The 18,038-nt window shown below is 47.5% G+C and overlaps 1 protein-coding gene across 1 annotated transcript in view; it reads left to right on the top strand.

Annotated features, from left to right (window-relative positions):
- LOC146859086 (uncharacterized) overlaps positions 1–18,038 on the top strand; it is a 209,967-nt gene that overhangs the window by 172,741 nt on the left and 19,188 nt on the right. The window contains exon 6 of the mRNA XM_085647142.1: positions 293–949. Within this exon, the coding sequence (XP_085503268.1) occupies positions 293–949 (657 nt within the window). The remainder of the gene's footprint in view (positions 1–292; positions 950–18,038) is intronic.

The following is an 18,038-nucleotide window of genomic DNA, read 5'->3' as shown; positions in this document are numbered from 1 at the left end:
GGAACCACTCCATGTGCCCACGTACAGTGCAACACGGAAGGCGCCAATGCATGGCTCGCCACACCTGCCCACTCCACTGCTGACTGCAGTCACAATTGACGCAGCAAGTAAGACTGTGCCACACATAGGTAATGTCGCAAAAGCTGTGGCCAAGGGACATACCCATGCACAAGTGCACTGTGAGTGGAATGCAAGACATATCCAAATTCCCAGAGGAAATGTGCCAACTTAGAAACCAATGAAACATGGATGTTGCATAGAACAAAATTAACATTGTCTCTCTCACACACAGGTCAACATCGTGGATCACCCCCCAACACTGGGGGGGAAGACTCACAGGACCCGGCTCGGTGGGATGACGGAGCCACCGGCAGCGACGACTCTCACCACTCTGTGGACGAACCCGACCCCGGCCAACCTGGCCCCTCTGGTGTCCAACGACTTGTAGCACCTGCGTCAGGTACAACTGGGCCAACCACCACCCCCACTCCTGCCACATCCCAGGAGACACCCAGGATCCCTGCCCCACCACCACAATGCAGCCAGGCTGGCCAGGAGGGACACGGTGTACCGGGCACCCAGGAGGAGGCAGGCGACAAAGCCAATGCCACCCCTCAGGGGTCCCGGAGACCCGATGTGCCCACAAGGGCAGGCCAGGTGCAATTGGGCAGGGGTGGTGGGAGTGGAGGACGGCGGAGGTGCGAGCCTGACCAGTTGGCTGCGGAACCGGTATATTCCCATGTCCGAAACATCCTGGACACATACCGGCAGGACACCACGGGCATGGCCCAGGTTGTGTCCACCCTCAACGAGATGAAGGGGACCCTCGATGAGATCAAGACCCAGCAGGCCCAGCAACATGAAGAGCAACATGCCTGTCTACTGCGACACCAAGGGCGGATGGAGGACAGACAGGCTGAGCTTGTGACGGTGTTCACGGGAATTCACAGTACACTCCGTCGGATAGCCGACAACATGGGCAACCCTCCCTGTGCCATCAGGCGTAGAACATCACCACCCACAGGGAGGGATCAGGAGGAGGAGGAGGAGACATCCGACGGAGCATCCCAAACATCGTCACGGCCTGCTTCTGAGGGTCCCCGCAGGAGGGCGGGTCGTCCACGGAAAAGACCGTGAGGGTCGGCGCAACAGCACCATCTCCCAGGACACCTGGCCTGGCACCTGGCCCACTGGAACAACAGCAGCACAGCAGCAAAAGACATTCTCTGCCACATGGACTTGCTGGTCACTGTCTGACCAATGTTAACTAAGACTGTGGCATGGACTCTGAGGATTTCAAATGGCAAGGACACCAACTCCCCTAGTGAACTTTGGATTCCACACACCCGGAAAGCCCCTCATGTCATACCCCCCCACCCTACCCCAACCAAAATAAAAAGTCACACCATAAAGAGAAGATGCCTTCTTTTTGCATTATTACCTTACATGTGTCTTGTAAAGTCTAACCATGCCTGAGTTCTCATTTGACTTCAACCATCCACACCCTGGGGCCTGCGTCTGGCACAGGACACACATGGGTCACATTGTATTAGGCAAGACAGACATGAAGCACCATTCACACCCGTGATGGGCCCAACCAGCTGAGGGGGTGGCCGCACAACCGTGCCGACAGACATTTTGAGTACAGCGACAGCCATGCGCAGAGGTCAAGGATCATGTGGAGTGTCCTGTGGGGCACCCAGGTATGTGTGGACAGGTGGCAGAACCATGTCCTGCAAGCTTGAGTCAGGTGGATGCAGAGAATGGTGGCCTGGCCAACGTTGGATGCATGGGGATGGCACATGTCACAATACGCACACAGTCATGGACATCATGCACAATACACAGTCTAATCCCACACAAACAGCTTGCATCTTGCTACTCTACACATAGACACATAGCCACTATCACGGAAAACCATGCCAGACATGCCGGATGCACCGTGGCAACACACCAGCATTGACTGAGAAGAGGCACCTTGGAGGCATAGGGACACCTTTATTAGTCATGTATTCGGGATTGCAGAGGCAACTCGGAGTACACATGAACGGGTCATGTGGAGTAACATGTGGGTCCAACACTGGAACCCCCCTTCTGCAGCACAAATGCGTGATAGCCATGGAACTGGCACACAAGTGTCGGCTAACAGCTAAACACCCCCTGCTGCTCACGGAGAGACTGCCATACACCATTGATCCGCTGATGTGGAAGTCCCACACCATGTCAAGCCAATGCAAACCGTATGTGTCCGAGGGCAGTGTAACACACATTGATGCCATCATCACATTCCACAATCCCATCAATGATGACTGTCAACAAGTCTGACCATCTATTCAGGTGTACCCAGCTGCATGTCATGTGTCCCATGGTGATGCGACATGTCTGCAGAGGAACCAAACATCGACAGGGGCAGTGTGCATACATCGTAAACAACTGCCACACCCAATACACCCCTGATGCATACCTTACCCTAAGGAGACTTCCAAACTTGTCCGTGCGTGTAACGCTGAGTCAGCACACGATGACGTGTCCATGAGGAATAGCAGTGCCACAACAATGCAACCAGCAGACGGCATGCGCAAGTACCTTGGGATGAGAGACACACAAGAAGTCAGCCACAAAAAGCACAGCCACTTGCCCGTGCATGTACTCGACACATGTAAGGATGACAACATGCTAGGTCACAATTATGACTGGGGAAATACACTCATCACTGGCACCATCACTCCAGTGACACATCCACACACACCTCTGACTCACGTGCCATACATGCAGATGGACACACACATCGCAACACATGCCACACGGGGACCAATGCGTGCACACACAGACACTGGTACTCACCACTAAGCAAAGAAGTCGCGTATGAGCCGAGTCCGGATGTCCTCTTGCGGAACCACATCCTCCACATCACTAGCCCCATTGCCAAGACCTTGGTCCTCCACGGGTGGATGGTCCTGATCATCTTGATCCAGGATGAGTGGCACAGCTTTCTCAACTGCCATGTTGTGCAGCATGCAGCACACCATGAAGATTTTGCAGACATTCGCCGGGGCATATGGGAGGGCGCCGCCGGTCTTGTGGAGGCATCTGAATCGGCTCTTCAGGAGGCCAAATGTCCTCTCTATCACTCGCCTTGTCCAGCCATGGGCGGTGTTGTAGCGGAGCTGGGCCGGCGTGATGGGGTTGCGGAGAGGTGTGATCAGCCATGGCATGTTGGGATAGCCAGCGTCCCCTACATGGAAAGCACATGGACATAAGTAGGACAGGAGAAGCGGTTGTGCTGGAAGTCTACGCAAAATACAGGACAGACAGAGTGTACCCACCAACAACACATGCTCGTTCATTGCGCAGCTGCGTCATCATTTCAGGCACCCTGCTAAGCCTCATGATGTAGGCATCGTGTGCTGATCCTGGAAAACGAGCACAGACATGTGAAATCACCATGTTGGACAGACACACCACAAGGGCATTGATGGAGTGGTAGTGTTTGCGATTCCTGTACGCTACCTCCTGTGCCTGTGGTGGTACCAAAGCCACATGTGTCCCATCTATGGACCCAATGACATGGGGCATCCCTCCCAGGGCATAGAATCCACGCTTGACCCCAGTCAACATTTCAGGGGTTGGGAAATGGATGAACTCATCCAGGTGAAGCAACATGGCCTCTAAGAAATCATGCAGCACACGGCAGAACATGCTCTGGGACATGCCTCCAACATGAGCTATGGTATTTTGAAAGGTACCCGTGGCAAGAAAATGTAGGGCTGCCATTACCTTCAGCTTGGGTGTCAGTGCCGTAGGATACCTGTGCAGAGAAAAGAACAAGGGAACCCGTTTTGGTAGCCTAGGGACCTCGGGTAATAACTTATTTTAAAGAACAAAGGTCCTTGGCATAAGAGGAGATAATTCGAATGTTTCAACATAGACTACAATGAGCACTATGGAGGTTCTTCCAATGTCCAGCCGGACAGAGGAATATTTATTCAAGTAAGATAACAGGATGGGCAAAATACAAAGCACAACAAAGATGGCGAACGGCACAGTCCTGTACCGAGCGTTTGAAAAGAAGGTATAGGGAGTATAGACACAAGAAGGAAATAGCAGGCAAAAAAAGGGGGGAGAGAGAGAGCAAAAGGCGGCTTACATTTACATAATAATACTATGTAAGCTCAAACCAACAAACAACGCACTCATTTTGTCACAGTGGTTAAATAGTGGTGTTTGTTACAAAGGTCGACGTTTCGATCCCTAGCTCTCAATACTATGGGATCATCATCAGGACTAGAAATTGAACTGTTGCCTGATAGATAGTGTCAAGGAGCCTGTAGGGTAGTAAGACAGGAAACAAAGAAACAACAAAAATTGATAAATAAACAATAAAGCAAGTCCGCCTTACTAAGAACAAAACTAGTCAGGAGACCGTTAGAGGGGTGTAGCAATTCGCTACGTGAAGAAGGTGAGTGTATGTACATGCGAGGATGCACATGCGGAAGAAAATGGCAGCGTTGTTGGGTGCTGTGGCGCACACAGTGATGATAAGACCGAGAGGGTCAATGACGGTGAGGGAACAACAGGAGACGTGAGAAGTGCCCGTAAGGATCAATGGGAGGGGATGCTAACATTGCGTGACCAATTAAAAAGGATTGGATGTGTGTCCAACCGAGAGGAGAGGGTAAAAACAAAAATGGTGAAACGAAGGGAGTGGCGCAGTGCTGTTGGGAGCGAATTAGTGCTGACGAGGCGGGATCCGTGCGAATTAAGGGAAACAGGCCTCATGTATGGGGGGGGGGGGGGGGGGGGGGTTTGGTGCTAACCTGGGAACCAGCTCGCGGTGGAACTAGGAAGGCTCGGTGGGTGCCAAGGACAGCTCAATGGGTGCCTGGAGTTCGTTGGAAATTCGCGAAAGCCTCACGAGGGCGTCAGGATGCTAGAATGAAGGATCTCCGTGTTCGTGTTAAGGGACCGTCGGCGACTGATGAACCAAGCGATCAGGACGGCTGGAGCTGGGAAAGGCAAGGAAAGTGTTGGCAGGACCCCAACCAAAATCGACTAGTGATTTCCGGGGCCGTGGTGGGAACGAGCTTACCTTAAGGATACAACCAGGGCGCAGGGGGCCAGAACCGAGTGTTCAAGGGCCTGCGGAGGACAGTCTATGCAGCGGAAAGGGCTGCCGGACAGCGCGGGACCGGAGCTGAGGGAAAGTGAATTAAAGTGATTAAATGGGGGAGCACATAGTATGCGCTCTGGCGGATGGCGTGTGGAGCAAGGCTTACCTCTCGAAGAGTAGCTGGCGGCCAGAGGGAGCAAGGGTCTGCTTCTCCGTTAGGCGTGATAGCAAAGAGCAAGCAGGACTGTGGGTGTTTTGAGGCGGGCCCGGGGAATGGGCGAAAGCAAGGAAGGACTCTGATAGTGATCGAGAAAGGCCGGCGGCCATGATGGAGTGGGAAGGAAAGTGAGGGGCTATGTGAGCATGCTTTTCGAAATAGCGTAATGTCACTGGAAGCTGAGAAATGCCGTCGAACAAAGGGACACATAATTAGTGAACACATTTTACTTAGAGGTTGATGAGAGCAAGTGTCAACATGGGGGAAAAAAGGCAGCTGAATATTGTTTGCATAATTATACAATTCAGATATAAGCATGGAGTTACAACAAGGGTAGTCAGACCAACTTAGAGTGACTGGGGCGAGGAAAACAGGTGATTCACAAATCGCACATGATTACAGTAATTCAAATTAAAGCATGGAGTTCCAACAAGGGTAGTCAGACCAACTTAGAGTGACTGGGGCGAGGAAAACAGGTGATTCACAAATCGCACATGATTACAGTAAGGATGTCCAGTCTTCTGTCCTATTAAGTCCAGTGTTGATAGAATTGAACAGAATGATTGTCTTTAGTTCCTCTCTGTTTAAAAGTTGAGCCATATTGCCACCTCTTGGAGGTAACTTCAGTGATCTGAGTACAGTCCAGCGCATATCATCTTCATTGTGATTGGCCTCAGTGAAATGTTCAACCAGGGGGGCGTTCTGTGTATTGCATCGGATACGGCTTCTGTGCTGACAGATTCTGGTCTTGATTTTTTGGGTGGTCTGTCCGATGTATATTTTCAAACAAGGGCATTGGATAAGGTAAATGACATTGCAGGAATTACAATTTGTGAAAGCTTGACAATGCACTGTAATGTTATCAAATGTGAAACTTTTTCCTTCAATCGTGAACACACAGACATTGCACGTGCCGCATTTGGAATGACCAACGATGGGGGACAGACCCCAACTGGCAAGGAGAGTAGTATTGGGAGCGACGGGTAGTGCAGCCCTGACCAGATGGTCCTTCAGATTCTTGCTTTTTTTGAAGGCGAATAGTGGTTTATCAATAGTGAGATTCCCTGCATTTAGAATGGGCCAGTGGTGCAGTATCGCTTTTCTCAATTTGTTGGATACCAGAGAGAAAGTGGTTACACAGGCAATTCTCTGCAGTTCTTTTTTGGGTTTAGGAGTCAAAAGCACCTCCCGGGGACAATACCAGGCTCTTTTTGAAGCATTTTTTACGATTCTTTTTGGGTAGCCCCTGTCTTTTAATTTGGAAGCCAAAACAGCTGATTCTCTGAAATAATCGACCCTACAGGAGCAATTTCTCCTTATTCTCAAAAATTGAGAGTAAGGCAATGAATCCCTTAGAGCCCTAGGGTGATTGCTGGTGTAGTTTAAAAGGGTGTTGCGTTCTGTGGGCTTGCGGAAGAGGCGTGTGAGTAGTTCACCATTGTCATGAAAAATCGTAAGGTCTAAAAATGCTATGGAGGCGGTGTCAGTGGTGGTGGTAAAAGATAAACCAGAGCAGTTGTTGTTCAACCAATGTAAAAATTGGCGTAGAACATCGACGTGCTGTTTCCAGATGATGAAGATGTCGTCGATGTATCTACGCCAAAACACGATGCCTGGGAAGAACGGATTGGAGGCAGTCAGAATGACATTAGTCTCTAATTGGTCCATGAAGAGTATTGCCAGATTTGGGGCAAAAATAGCCCCCATTGACGTGCCTTTGATTTGCTGATAGAAGTTGTTATTGAAGCTGAAAAAATTACGGGTTAAGCAAAGTTCAAGAAGTTGTAGTATGAAATTGGTGGGGACGGCATGTGGGCGTGGACGTGAGTCTAGTGTTTTTTGGATTGCCAGAAGGGCAGCAGTCTGAGGGATATTAGTGTACAATGACTCAACATCCATGGTACACAGAGTTTCAGTCAAAGGATCGAATGGATGATGCTCAACCATGTTAATCATTGCCATCGAGTCACGGACAAAGCATTGAGTGGTGGGGATAAAGTCTTTAATGAAGAAATCTACATAAGAACCCAATGGTTCTAAGATTGAACCGCAGGCAGAAACAATGGGACGGCCCGGAGGGTTTGAGATATTTTTGTGGACCTTGGGGAGCGTGTATATAACGGGTGTACGTGCTGACTTAACGTTGAGAAAATTAAACTCCTTTTTTGAAAGGAAGCCAGCGTGGAGACCCTCTGTGGTTGTCTTGAGGATCAAACCCTGAATCTCTTTAGTAGGATTCGATGCTAGCTTCAGGTAGTGTTCTGTGTTGTCAAGTTGGCGTTGGATCTCCGATATGTACGCTGTTTTTTCCTGGAGCACTATTCCACCACCTTTATCTGCACTTTTGATTATCAAGGAGTCGGTGTTCTTTAACTGGGTGATAGCTTGTTTCTCTTTGCGTGTAATGTTAAATGGGATGAACCTTTTGTTATTCTGTAGATTAGAGAGATCTTTCAATAGCATTTTCTCAAAGGTGATTACCTCTGGGGGTACCATACTGGCTGATGGTGAGAAAGTGGATGGGGGCCGGAAGGGAGTATTGGCCACTTGATCTGGCATAGGGTGCAGTTGAAAAAACGCTTGTAGGCGAATGCGCCGGAAAAATCTGAGAAGCTCAGTCTGTAAGTCCATGAAATTGGGTGGAATTGTAGGGACAAAGGATAAACCTTTTTTAAGGAGAGAGAGTTCGTCGGGGGTCAATGAGTGAGAGGAGAGATTGAAGATGGGAATCACATCAGTATGTTGGATGGCAGAAGTATCTGCCATTACCATTGGTAAAAATTGTTGCGTGTGCGTCTCTCTCCCGGTGGATTGTACCACCGCTGAGTTTTCTTCACTCTGCCTCGTTGGGGTTGCTCTTGTTGGCCCCTGGCTAAAAAAGTGTTTTGATTTAAGCCTCCACGTCTGGTGGTACTAGTTCCCTCTCCTGGGTCTGAGTTGTCGGATGAATCAGCTGATGTATCTGAAAAGCCCACTAGGTTGTGGCGTCTGTTGTAGCGGCCCCACGGACGGTTGTTTTGATGTGTAGAATAGGACCTATTAGTGTAAAAGTCTTTTTGCAAGTAAGGGTAGGTAGTCTCAATGTTATAGGTTTTTATGTCTTTCTTTATTTTGTTAGCTTTCTTGTTCTGTTCGATTCTATGGAAATCTGCAACAGTTTTCTCAATTTGTTCCAACAGTTTTTTGGCATCAGAGGTTGCGTTGGAATCTTGAATTTGTTTCAGTATATCTGAGATCTCGGTTTCTAGCTCTTTCAAAGTTTCAGTGGCAATATCTATTCCTAGTACTAGCCAGTGGCGGGAACATGTGGTTCCAATGTAGCTGAAGTTGGAAATATATTTAGGGTTATCGGTAAAGATCCCAGGGATATTACGTACTTGCAGACCTAGAGGGATGACTTCTGCTTTGAGATAATCTGTGAGCATGAGGATCATTAATTGTAACCGGACCTGCTTCTTTCTGAGTTTCTCCAATTGATCTGGGACTGAGGAGTGGGATGGGGTGGGTATTTCAGGGGCATCTGAGAGTAACGATGGACCTGAGCAAAGTTGTTTAATGTAATCATCAGTATACAACGGTGCAAAAGCTGACATACTGTAGTGTAAGGAAGGGGACTCGAAACAAAAATGGAAAGTTAAAATGAAAGACACTCATAAAGACTAGGATGGCCGAACCAAGAGATTGGTGGGGAGGGAATCAAACCCTTGCAATCCAGCGATTGCGCTCAGTGTAGAGAAAAGAACAAGGGAACCCGTTTTGGTAGCCTAGGGACCTCGGGTAATAACTTATTTTAAAGAACAAAGGTCCTTGGCATAAGAGGAGATAATTCGAATGTTTCAACATAGACTACAATGAGCACTATGGAGGTTCTTCCAATGTCCAGCCGGACAGAGGAATATTTATTCAAGTAAGATAACAGGATGGGCAAAATACAAAGCACAACAAAGATGGCGAACGGCACAGTCCTGTACCGAGCGTTTGAAAAGAAGGTATAGGGAGTATAGACACAAGAAGGAAATAGCAGGCAAAAAAAGGGGGGAGAGAGAGAGCAAAAGGCGGCTTACATTTACATAATAATACTATGTAAGCTCAAACCAACAAACAACGCACTCATTTTGTCACAGTGGTTAAATAGTGGTGTTTGTTACAAAGGTCGACGTTTCGATCCCTAGCTCTCAATACTATGGGATCATCATCAGGACTAGAAATTGAACTGTTGCCTGATAGATAGTGTCAAGGAGCCTGTAGGGTAGTAAGACAGGAAACAAAGAAACAACAAAAATTGATAAATAAACAATAAAGCAAGTCCGCCTTACTAAGAACAAAACTAGTCAGGAGACCGTTAGAGGGGTGTAGCAATTCGCTACGTGAAGAAGGTGAGTGTATGTACATGCGAGGATGCACATGCGGAAGAAAATGGCAGCGTTGTTGGGTGCTGTGGCGCACACAGTGATGATAAGACCGAGAGGGTCAATGACGGTGAGGGAACAACAGGAGACGTGAGAAGTGCCCGTAAGGATCAATGGGAGGGGATGCTAACATTGCGTGACCAATTAAAAAGGATTGGATGTGTGTCCAACCGAGAGGAGAGGGTAAAAACAAAAATGGTGAAACGAAGGGAGTGGCGCAGTGCTGTTGGGAGCGAATTAGTGCTGACGAGGCGGGATCCGTGCGAATTAAGGGAAACAGGCCTCATGTATGGGGGGGGGGGGGGGGGGGGGGGTTTGGTGCTAACCTGGGAACCAGCTCGCGGTGGAACTAGGAAGGCTCGGTGGGTGCCAAGGACAGCTCAATGGGTGCCTGGAGTTCGTTGGAAATTCGCGAAAGCCTCACGAGGGCGTCAGGATGCTAGAATGAAGGATCTCCGTGTTCGTGTTAAGGGACCGTCGGCGACTGATGAACCAAGCGATCAGGACGGCTGGAGCTGGGAAAGGCAAGGAAAGTGTTGGCAGGACCCCAACCAAAATCGACTAGTGATTTCCGGGGCCGTGGTGGGAACGAGCTTACCTTAAGGATACAACCAGGGCGCAGGGGGCCAGAACCGAGTGTTCAAGGGCCTGCGGAGGACAGTCTATGCAGCGGAAAGGGCTGCCGGACAGCGCGGGACCGGAGCTGAGGGAAAGTGAATTAAAGTGATTAAATGGGGGAGCACATAGTATGCGCTCTGGCGGATGGCGTGTGGAGCAAGGCTTACCTCTCGAAGAGTAGCTGGCGGCCAGAGGGAGCAAGGGTCTGCTTCTCCGTTAGGCGTGATAGCAAAGAGCAAGCAGGACTGTGGGTGTTTTGAGGCGGGCCCGGGGAATGGGCGAAAGCAAGGAAGGACTCTGATAGTGATCGAGAAAGGCCGGCGGCCATGATGGAGTGGGAAGGAAAGTGAGGGGCTATGTGAGCATGCTTTTCGAAATAGCGTAATGTCACTGGAAGCTGAGAAATGCCGTCGAACAAAGGGACACATAATTAGTGAACACATTTTACTTAGAGGTTGATGAGAGCAAGTGTCAACATGGGGGAAAAAAGGCAGCTGAATATTGTTTGCATAATTATACAATTCAGATATAAGCATGGAGTTACAACAAGGGTAGTCAGACCAACTTAGAGTGACTGGGGCGAGGAAAACAGGTGATTCACAAATCGCACATGATTACAGTAATTCAAATTAAAGCATGGAGTTCCAACAAGGGTAGTCAGACCAACTTAGAGTGACTGGGGCGAGGAAAACAGGTGATTCACAAATCGCACATGATTACAGTAAGGATGTCCAGTCTTCTGTCCTATTAAGTCCAGTGTTGATAGAATTGAACAGAATGATTGTCTTTAGTTCCTCTCTGTTTAAAAGTTGAGCCATATTGCCACCTCTTGGAGGTAACTTCAGTGATCTGAGTACAGTCCAGCGCATATCATCTTCATTGTGATTGGCCTCAGTGAAATGTTCAACCAGGGGGGCGTTCTGTGTATTGCATCGGATACGGCTTCTGTGCTGACAGATTCTGGTCTTGATTTTTTGGGTGGTCTGTCCGATGTATATTTTCAAACAAGGGCATTGGATAAGGTAAATGACATTGCAGGAATTACAATTTGTGAAAGCTTGACAATGCACTGTAATGTTATCAAATGTGAAACTTTTTCCTTCAATCGTGAACACACAGACATTGCACGTGCCGCATTTGGAATGACCAACGATGGGGGACAGACCCCAACTGGCAAGGAGAGTAGTATTGGGAGCGACGGGTAGTGCAGCCCTGACCAGATGGTCCTTCAGATTCTTGCTTTTTTTGAAGGCGAATAGTGGTTTATCAATAGTGAGATTCCCTGCATTTAGAATGGGCCAGTGGTGCAGTATCGCTTTTCTCAATTTGTTGGATACCAGAGAGAAAGTGGTTACACAGGCAATTCTCTGCAGTTCTTTTTTGGGTTTAGGAGTCAAAAGCACCTCCCGGGGACAATACCAGGCTCTTTTTGAAGCATTTTTTACGATTCTTTTTGGGTAGCCCCTGTCTTTTAATTTGGAAGCCAAAACAGCTGATTCTCTGAAATAATCGACCCTACAGGAGCAATTTCTCCTTATTCTCAAAAATTGAGAGTAAGGCAATGAATCCCTTAGAGCCCTAGGGTGATTGCTGGTGTAGTTTAAAAGGGTGTTGCGTTCTGTGGGCTTGCGGAAGAGGCGTGTGAGTAGTTCACCATTGTCATGAAAAATCGTAAGGTCTAAAAATGCTATGGAGGCGGTGTCAGTGGTGGTGGTAAAAGATAAACCAGAGCAGTTGTTGTTCAACCAATGTAAAAATTGGCGTAGAACATCGACGTGCTGTTTCCAGATGATGAAGATGTCGTCGATGTATCTACGCCAAAACACGATGCCTGGGAAGAACGGATTGGAGGCAGTCAGAATGACATTAGTCTCTAATTGGTCCATGAAGAGTATTGCCAGATTTGGGGCAAAAATAGCCCCCATTGACGTGCCTTTGATTTGCTGATAGAAGTTGTTATTGAAGCTGAAAAAATTACGGGTTAAGCAAAGTTCAAGAAGTTGTAGTATGAAATTGGTGGGGACGGCATGTGGGCGTGGACGTGAGTCTAGTGTTTTTTGGATTGCCAGAAGGGCAGCAGTCTGAGGGATATTAGTGTACAATGACTCAACATCCATGGTACACAGAGTTTCAGTCAAAGGATCGAATGGATGATGCTCAACCATGTTAATCATTGCCATCGAGTCACGGACAAAGCATTGAGTGGTGGGGATAAAGTCTTTAATGAAGAAATCTACATAAGAACCCAATGGTTCTAAGATTGAACCGCAGGCAGAAACAATGGGACGGCCCGGAGGGTTTGAGATATTTTTGTGGACCTTGGGGAGCGTGTATATAACGGGTGTACGTGCTGACTTAACGTTGAGAAAATTAAACTCCTTTTTTGAAAGGAAGCCAGCGTGGAGACCCTCTGTGGTTGTCTTGAGGATCAAACCCTGAATCTCTTTAGTAGGATTCGATGCTAGCTTCAGGTAGTGTTCTGTGTTGTCAAGTTGGCGTTGGATCTCCGATATGTACGCTGTTTTTTCCTGGAGCACTATTCCACCACCTTTATCTGCACTTTTGATTATCAAGGAGTCGGTGTTCTTTAACTGGGTGATAGCTTGTTTCTCTTTGCGTGTAATGTTAAATGGGATGAACCTTTTGTTATTCTGTAGATTAGAGAGATCTTTCAATAGCATTTTCTCAAAGGTGATTACCTCTGGGGGTACCATACTGGCTGATGGTGAGAAAGTGGATGGGGGCCGGAAGGGAGTATTGGCCACTTGATCTGGCATAGGGTGCAGTTGAAAAAACGCTTGTAGGCGAATGCGCCGGAAAAATCTGAGAAGCTCAGTCTGTAAGTCCATGAAATTGGGTGGAATTGTAGGGACAAAGGATAAACCTTTTTTAAGGAGAGAGAGTTCGTCGGGGGTCAATGAGTGAGAGGAGAGATTGAAGATGGGAATCACATCAGTATGTTGGATGGCAGAAGTATCTGCCATTACCATTGGTAAAAATTGTTGCGTGTGCGTCTCTCTCCCGGTGGATTGTACCACCGCTGAGTTTTCTTCACTCTGCCTCGTTGGGGTTGCTCTTGTTGGCCCCTGGCTAAAAAAGTGTTTTGATTTAAGCCTCCACGTCTGGTGGTACTAGTTCCCTCTCCTGGGTCTGAGTTGTCGGATGAATCAGCTGATGTATCTGAAAAGCCCACTAGGTTGTGGCGTCTGTTGTAGCGGCCCCACGGACGGTTGTTTTGATGTGTAGAATAGGACCTATTAGTGTAAAAGTCTTTTTGCAAGTAAGGGTAGGTAGTCTCAATGTTATAGGTTTTTATGTCTTTCTTTATTTTGTTAGCTTTCTTGTTCTGTTCGATTCTATGGAAATCTGCAACAGTTTTCTCAATTTGTTCCAACAGTTTTTTGGCATCAGAGGTTGCGTTGGAATCTTGAATTTGTTTCAGTATATCTGAGATCTCGGTTTCTAGCTCTTTCAAAGTTTCAGTGGCAATATCTATTCCTAGTACTAGCCAGTGGCGGGAACATGTGGTTCCAATGTAGCTGAAGTTGGAAATATATTTAGGGTTATCGGTAAAGATCCCAGGGATATTACGTACTTGCAGACCTAGAGGGATGACTTCTGCTTTGAGATAATCTGTGAGCATGAGGATCATTAATTGTAACCGGACCTGCTTCTTTCTGAGTTTCTCCAATTGATCTGGGACTGAGGAGTGGGATGGGGTGGGTATTTCAGGGGCATCTGAGAGTAACGATGGACCTGAGCAAAGTTGTTTAATGTAATCATCAGTATACAACGGTGCAAAAGCTGACATACTGTAGTGTAAGGAAGGGGACTCGAAACAAAAATGGAAAGTTAAAATGAAAGACACTCATAAAGACTAGGATGGCCGAACCAAGAGATTGGTGGGGAGGGAATCAAACCCTTGCAATCCAGCGATTGCGCTCAGTGTAGAGAAAAGAACAAGGGAACCCGTTTTGGTAGCCTAGGGACCTCGGGTAATAACTTATTTTAAAGAACAAAGGTCCTTGGCATAAGAGGAGATAATTCGAATGTTTCAACATAGACTACAATGAGCACTATGGAGGTTCTTCCAATGTCCAGCCGGACAGAGGAATATTTATTCAAGTAAGATAACAGGATGGGCAAAATACAAAGCACAACAAAGATGGCGAACGGCACAGTCCTGTACCGAGCGTTTGAAAAGAAGGTATAGGGAGTATAGACACAAGAAGGAAATAGCAGGCAAAAAAAGGGGGGAGAGAGAGAGCAAAAGGCGGCTTACATTTACATAATAATACTATGTAAGCTCAAACCAACAAACAACGCACTCATTTTGTCACAGTGGTTAAATAGTGGTGTTTGTTACAAAGGTCGACGTTTCGATCCCTAGCTCTCAATACTATGGGATCATCATCAGGACTAGAAATTGAACTGTTGCCTGATAGATAGTGTCAAGGAGCCTGTAGGGTAGTAAGACAGGAAACAAAGAAACAACAAAAATTGATAAATAAACAATAAAGCAAGTCCGCCTTACTAAGAACAAAACTAGTCAGGAGACCGTTAGAGGGGTGTAGCAATTCGCTACGTGAAGAAGGTGAGTGTATGTACATGCGAGGATGCACATGCGGAAGAAAATGGCAGCGTTGTTGGGTGCTGTGGCGCACACAGTGATGATAAGACCGAGAGGGTCAATGACGGTGAGGGAACAACAGGAGACGTGAGAAGTGCCCGTAAGGATCAATGGGAGGGGATGCTAACATTGCGTGACCAATTAAAAAGGATTGGATGTGTGTCCAACCGAGAGGAGAGGGTAAAAACAAAAATGGTGAAACGAAGGGAGTGGCGCAGTGCTGTTGGGAGCGAATTAGTGCTGACGAGGCGGGATCCGTGCGAATTAAGGGAAACAGGCCTCATGTATGGGGGGGGGGGGGGGGGGGTTTGGTGCTAACCTGGGAACCAGCTCGCGGTGGAACTAGGAAGGCTCGGTGGGTGCCAAGGACAGCTCAATGGGTGCCTGGAGTTCGTTGGAAATTCGCGAAAGCCTCACGAGGGCGTCAGGATGCTAGAATGAAGGATCTCCGTGTTCGTGTTAAGGGACCGTCGGCGACTGATGAACCAAGCGATCAGGACGGCTGGAGCTGGGAAAGGCAAGGAAAGTGTTGGCAGGACCCCAACCAAAATCGACTAGTGATTTCCGGGGCCGTGGTGGGAACGAGCTTACCTTAAGGATACAACCAGGGCGCAGGGGGCCAGAACCGAGTGTTCAAGGGCCTGCGGAGGACAGTCTATGCAGCGGAAAGGGCTGCCGGACAGCGCGGGACCGGAGCTGAGGGAAAGTGAATTAAAGTGATTAAATGGGGGAGCACATAGTATGCGCTCTGGCGGATGGCGTGTGGAGCAAGGCTTACCTCTCGAAGAGTAGCTGGCGGCCAGAGGGAGCAAGGGTCTGCTTCTCCGTTAGGCGTGATAGCAAAGAGCAAGCAGGACTGTGGGTGTTTTGAGGCGGGCCCGGGGAATGGGCGAAAGCAAGGAAGGACTCTGATAGTGATCGAGAAAGGCCGGCGGCCATGATGGAGTGGGAAGGAAAGTGAGGGGCTATGTGAGCATGCTTTTCGAAATAGCGTAATGTCACTGGAAGCTGAGAAATGCCGTCGAACAAAGGGACACATAATTAGTGAACACATTTTACTTAGAGGTTGATGAGAGCAAGTGTCAACATGGGGGAAAAAAGGCAGCTGAATATTGTTTGCATAATTATACAATTCAGATATAAGCATGGAGTTACAACAAGGGTAGTCAGACCAACTTAGAGTGACTGGGGCGAGGAAAACAGGTGATTCACAAATCGCACATGATTACAGTAATTCAAATTAAAGCATGGAGTTCCAACAAGGGTAGTCAGACCAACTTAGAGTGACTGGGGCGAGGAAAACAGGTGATTCACAAATCGCACATGATTACAGTAAGGATGTCCAGTCTTCTGTCCTATTAAGTCCAGTGTTGATAGAATTGAACAGAATGATTGTCTTTAGTTCCTCTCTGTTTAAAAGTTGAGCCATATTGCCACCTCTTGGAGGTAACTTCAGTGATCTGAGTACAGTCCAGCGCATATCATCTTCATTGTGATTGGCCTCAGTGAAATGTTCAACCAGGGGGGCGTTCTGTGTATTGCATCGGATACGGCTTCTGTGCTGACAGATTCTGGTCTTGATTTTTTGGGTGGTCTGTCCGATGTATATTTTCAAACAAGGGCATTGGATAAGGTAAATGACATTGCAGGAATTACAATTTGTGAAAGCTTGACAATGCACTGTAATGTTATCAAATGTGAAACTTTTTCCTTCAATCGTGAACACACAGACATTGCACGTGCCGCATTTGGAATGACCAACGATGGGGGACAGACCCCAACTGGCAAGGAGAGTAGTATTGGGAGCGACGGGTAGTGCAGCCCTGACCAGATGGTCCTTCAGATTCTTGCTTTTTTTGAAGGCGAATAGTGGTTTATCAATAGTGAGATTCCCTGCATTTAGAATGGGCCAGTGGTGCAGTATCGCTTTTCTCAATTTGTTGGATACCAGAGAGAAAGTGGTTACACAGGCAATTCTCTGCAGTTCTTTTTTGGGTTTAGGAGTCAAAAGCACCTCCCGGGGACAATACCAGGCTCTTTTTGAAGCATTTTTTACGATTCTTTTTGGGTAGCCCCTGTCTTTTAATTTGGAAGCCAAAACAGCTGATTCTCTGAAATAATCGACCCTACAGGAGCAATTTCTCCTTATTCTCAAAAATTGAGAGTAAGGCAATGAATCCCTTAGAGCCCTAGGGTGATTGCTGGTGTAGTTTAAAAGGGTGTTGCGTTCTGTGGGCTTGCGGAAGAGGCGTGTGAGTAGTTCACCATTGTCATGAAAAATCGTAAGGTCTAAAAATGCTATGGAGGCGGTGTCAGTGGTGGTGGTAAAAGATAAACCAGAGCAGTTGTTGTTCAACCAATGTAAAAATTGGCGTAGAACATCGACGTGCTGTTTCCAGATGATGAAGATGTCGTCGATGTATCTACGCCAAAACACGATGCCTGGGAAGAACGGATTGGAGGCAGTCAGAATGACATTAGTCTCTAATTGGTCCATGAAGAGTATTGCCAGATTTGGGGCAAAAATAGCCCCCATTGACGTGCCTTTGATTTGCTGATAGAAGTTGTTATTGAAGCTGAAAAAATTACGGGTTAAGCAAAGTTCAAGAAGTTGTAGTATGAAATTGGTGGGGACGGCATGTGGGCGTGGACGTGAGTCTAGTGTTTTTTGGATTACCAGAAGGGCAGCAGTCTGAGGGATATTAGTGTACAATGACTCAACATCCATGGTACACAGAGTTTCAGTCAAAGGATCGAATGGATGATGCTCAACCATGTTAATCATTGCCATCGAGTCACGGACAAAGCATTGAGTGGTGGGGATAAAGTCTTTAATGAAGAAATCTACATAAGAACCCAATGGTTCTAAGATTGAACCGCAGGCAGAAACAATGGGACGGCCCGGAGGGTTTGAGATATTTTTGTGGACCTTGGGGAGCGTGTATATAACGGGTGTACGTGCTGACTTAACGTTGAGAAAATTAAACTCCTTTTTTGAAAGGAAGCCAGCGTGGAGACCCTCTGTGGTTGTCTTGAGGATCAAACCCTGAATCT

Source organism: Triturus cristatus, chromosome 3_2 (genome assembly GCF_964204655.1).
Source record: "Triturus cristatus chromosome 3_2, aTriCri1.1, whole genome shotgun sequence".
Lineage (NCBI taxonomy): Eukaryota > Metazoa > Chordata > Amphibia > Caudata > Salamandridae > Triturus > Triturus cristatus.
The sequence above is the reverse complement of the archived record's forward strand: the minus strand, read 5'-3'. Positions and strand labels throughout refer to the sequence as shown.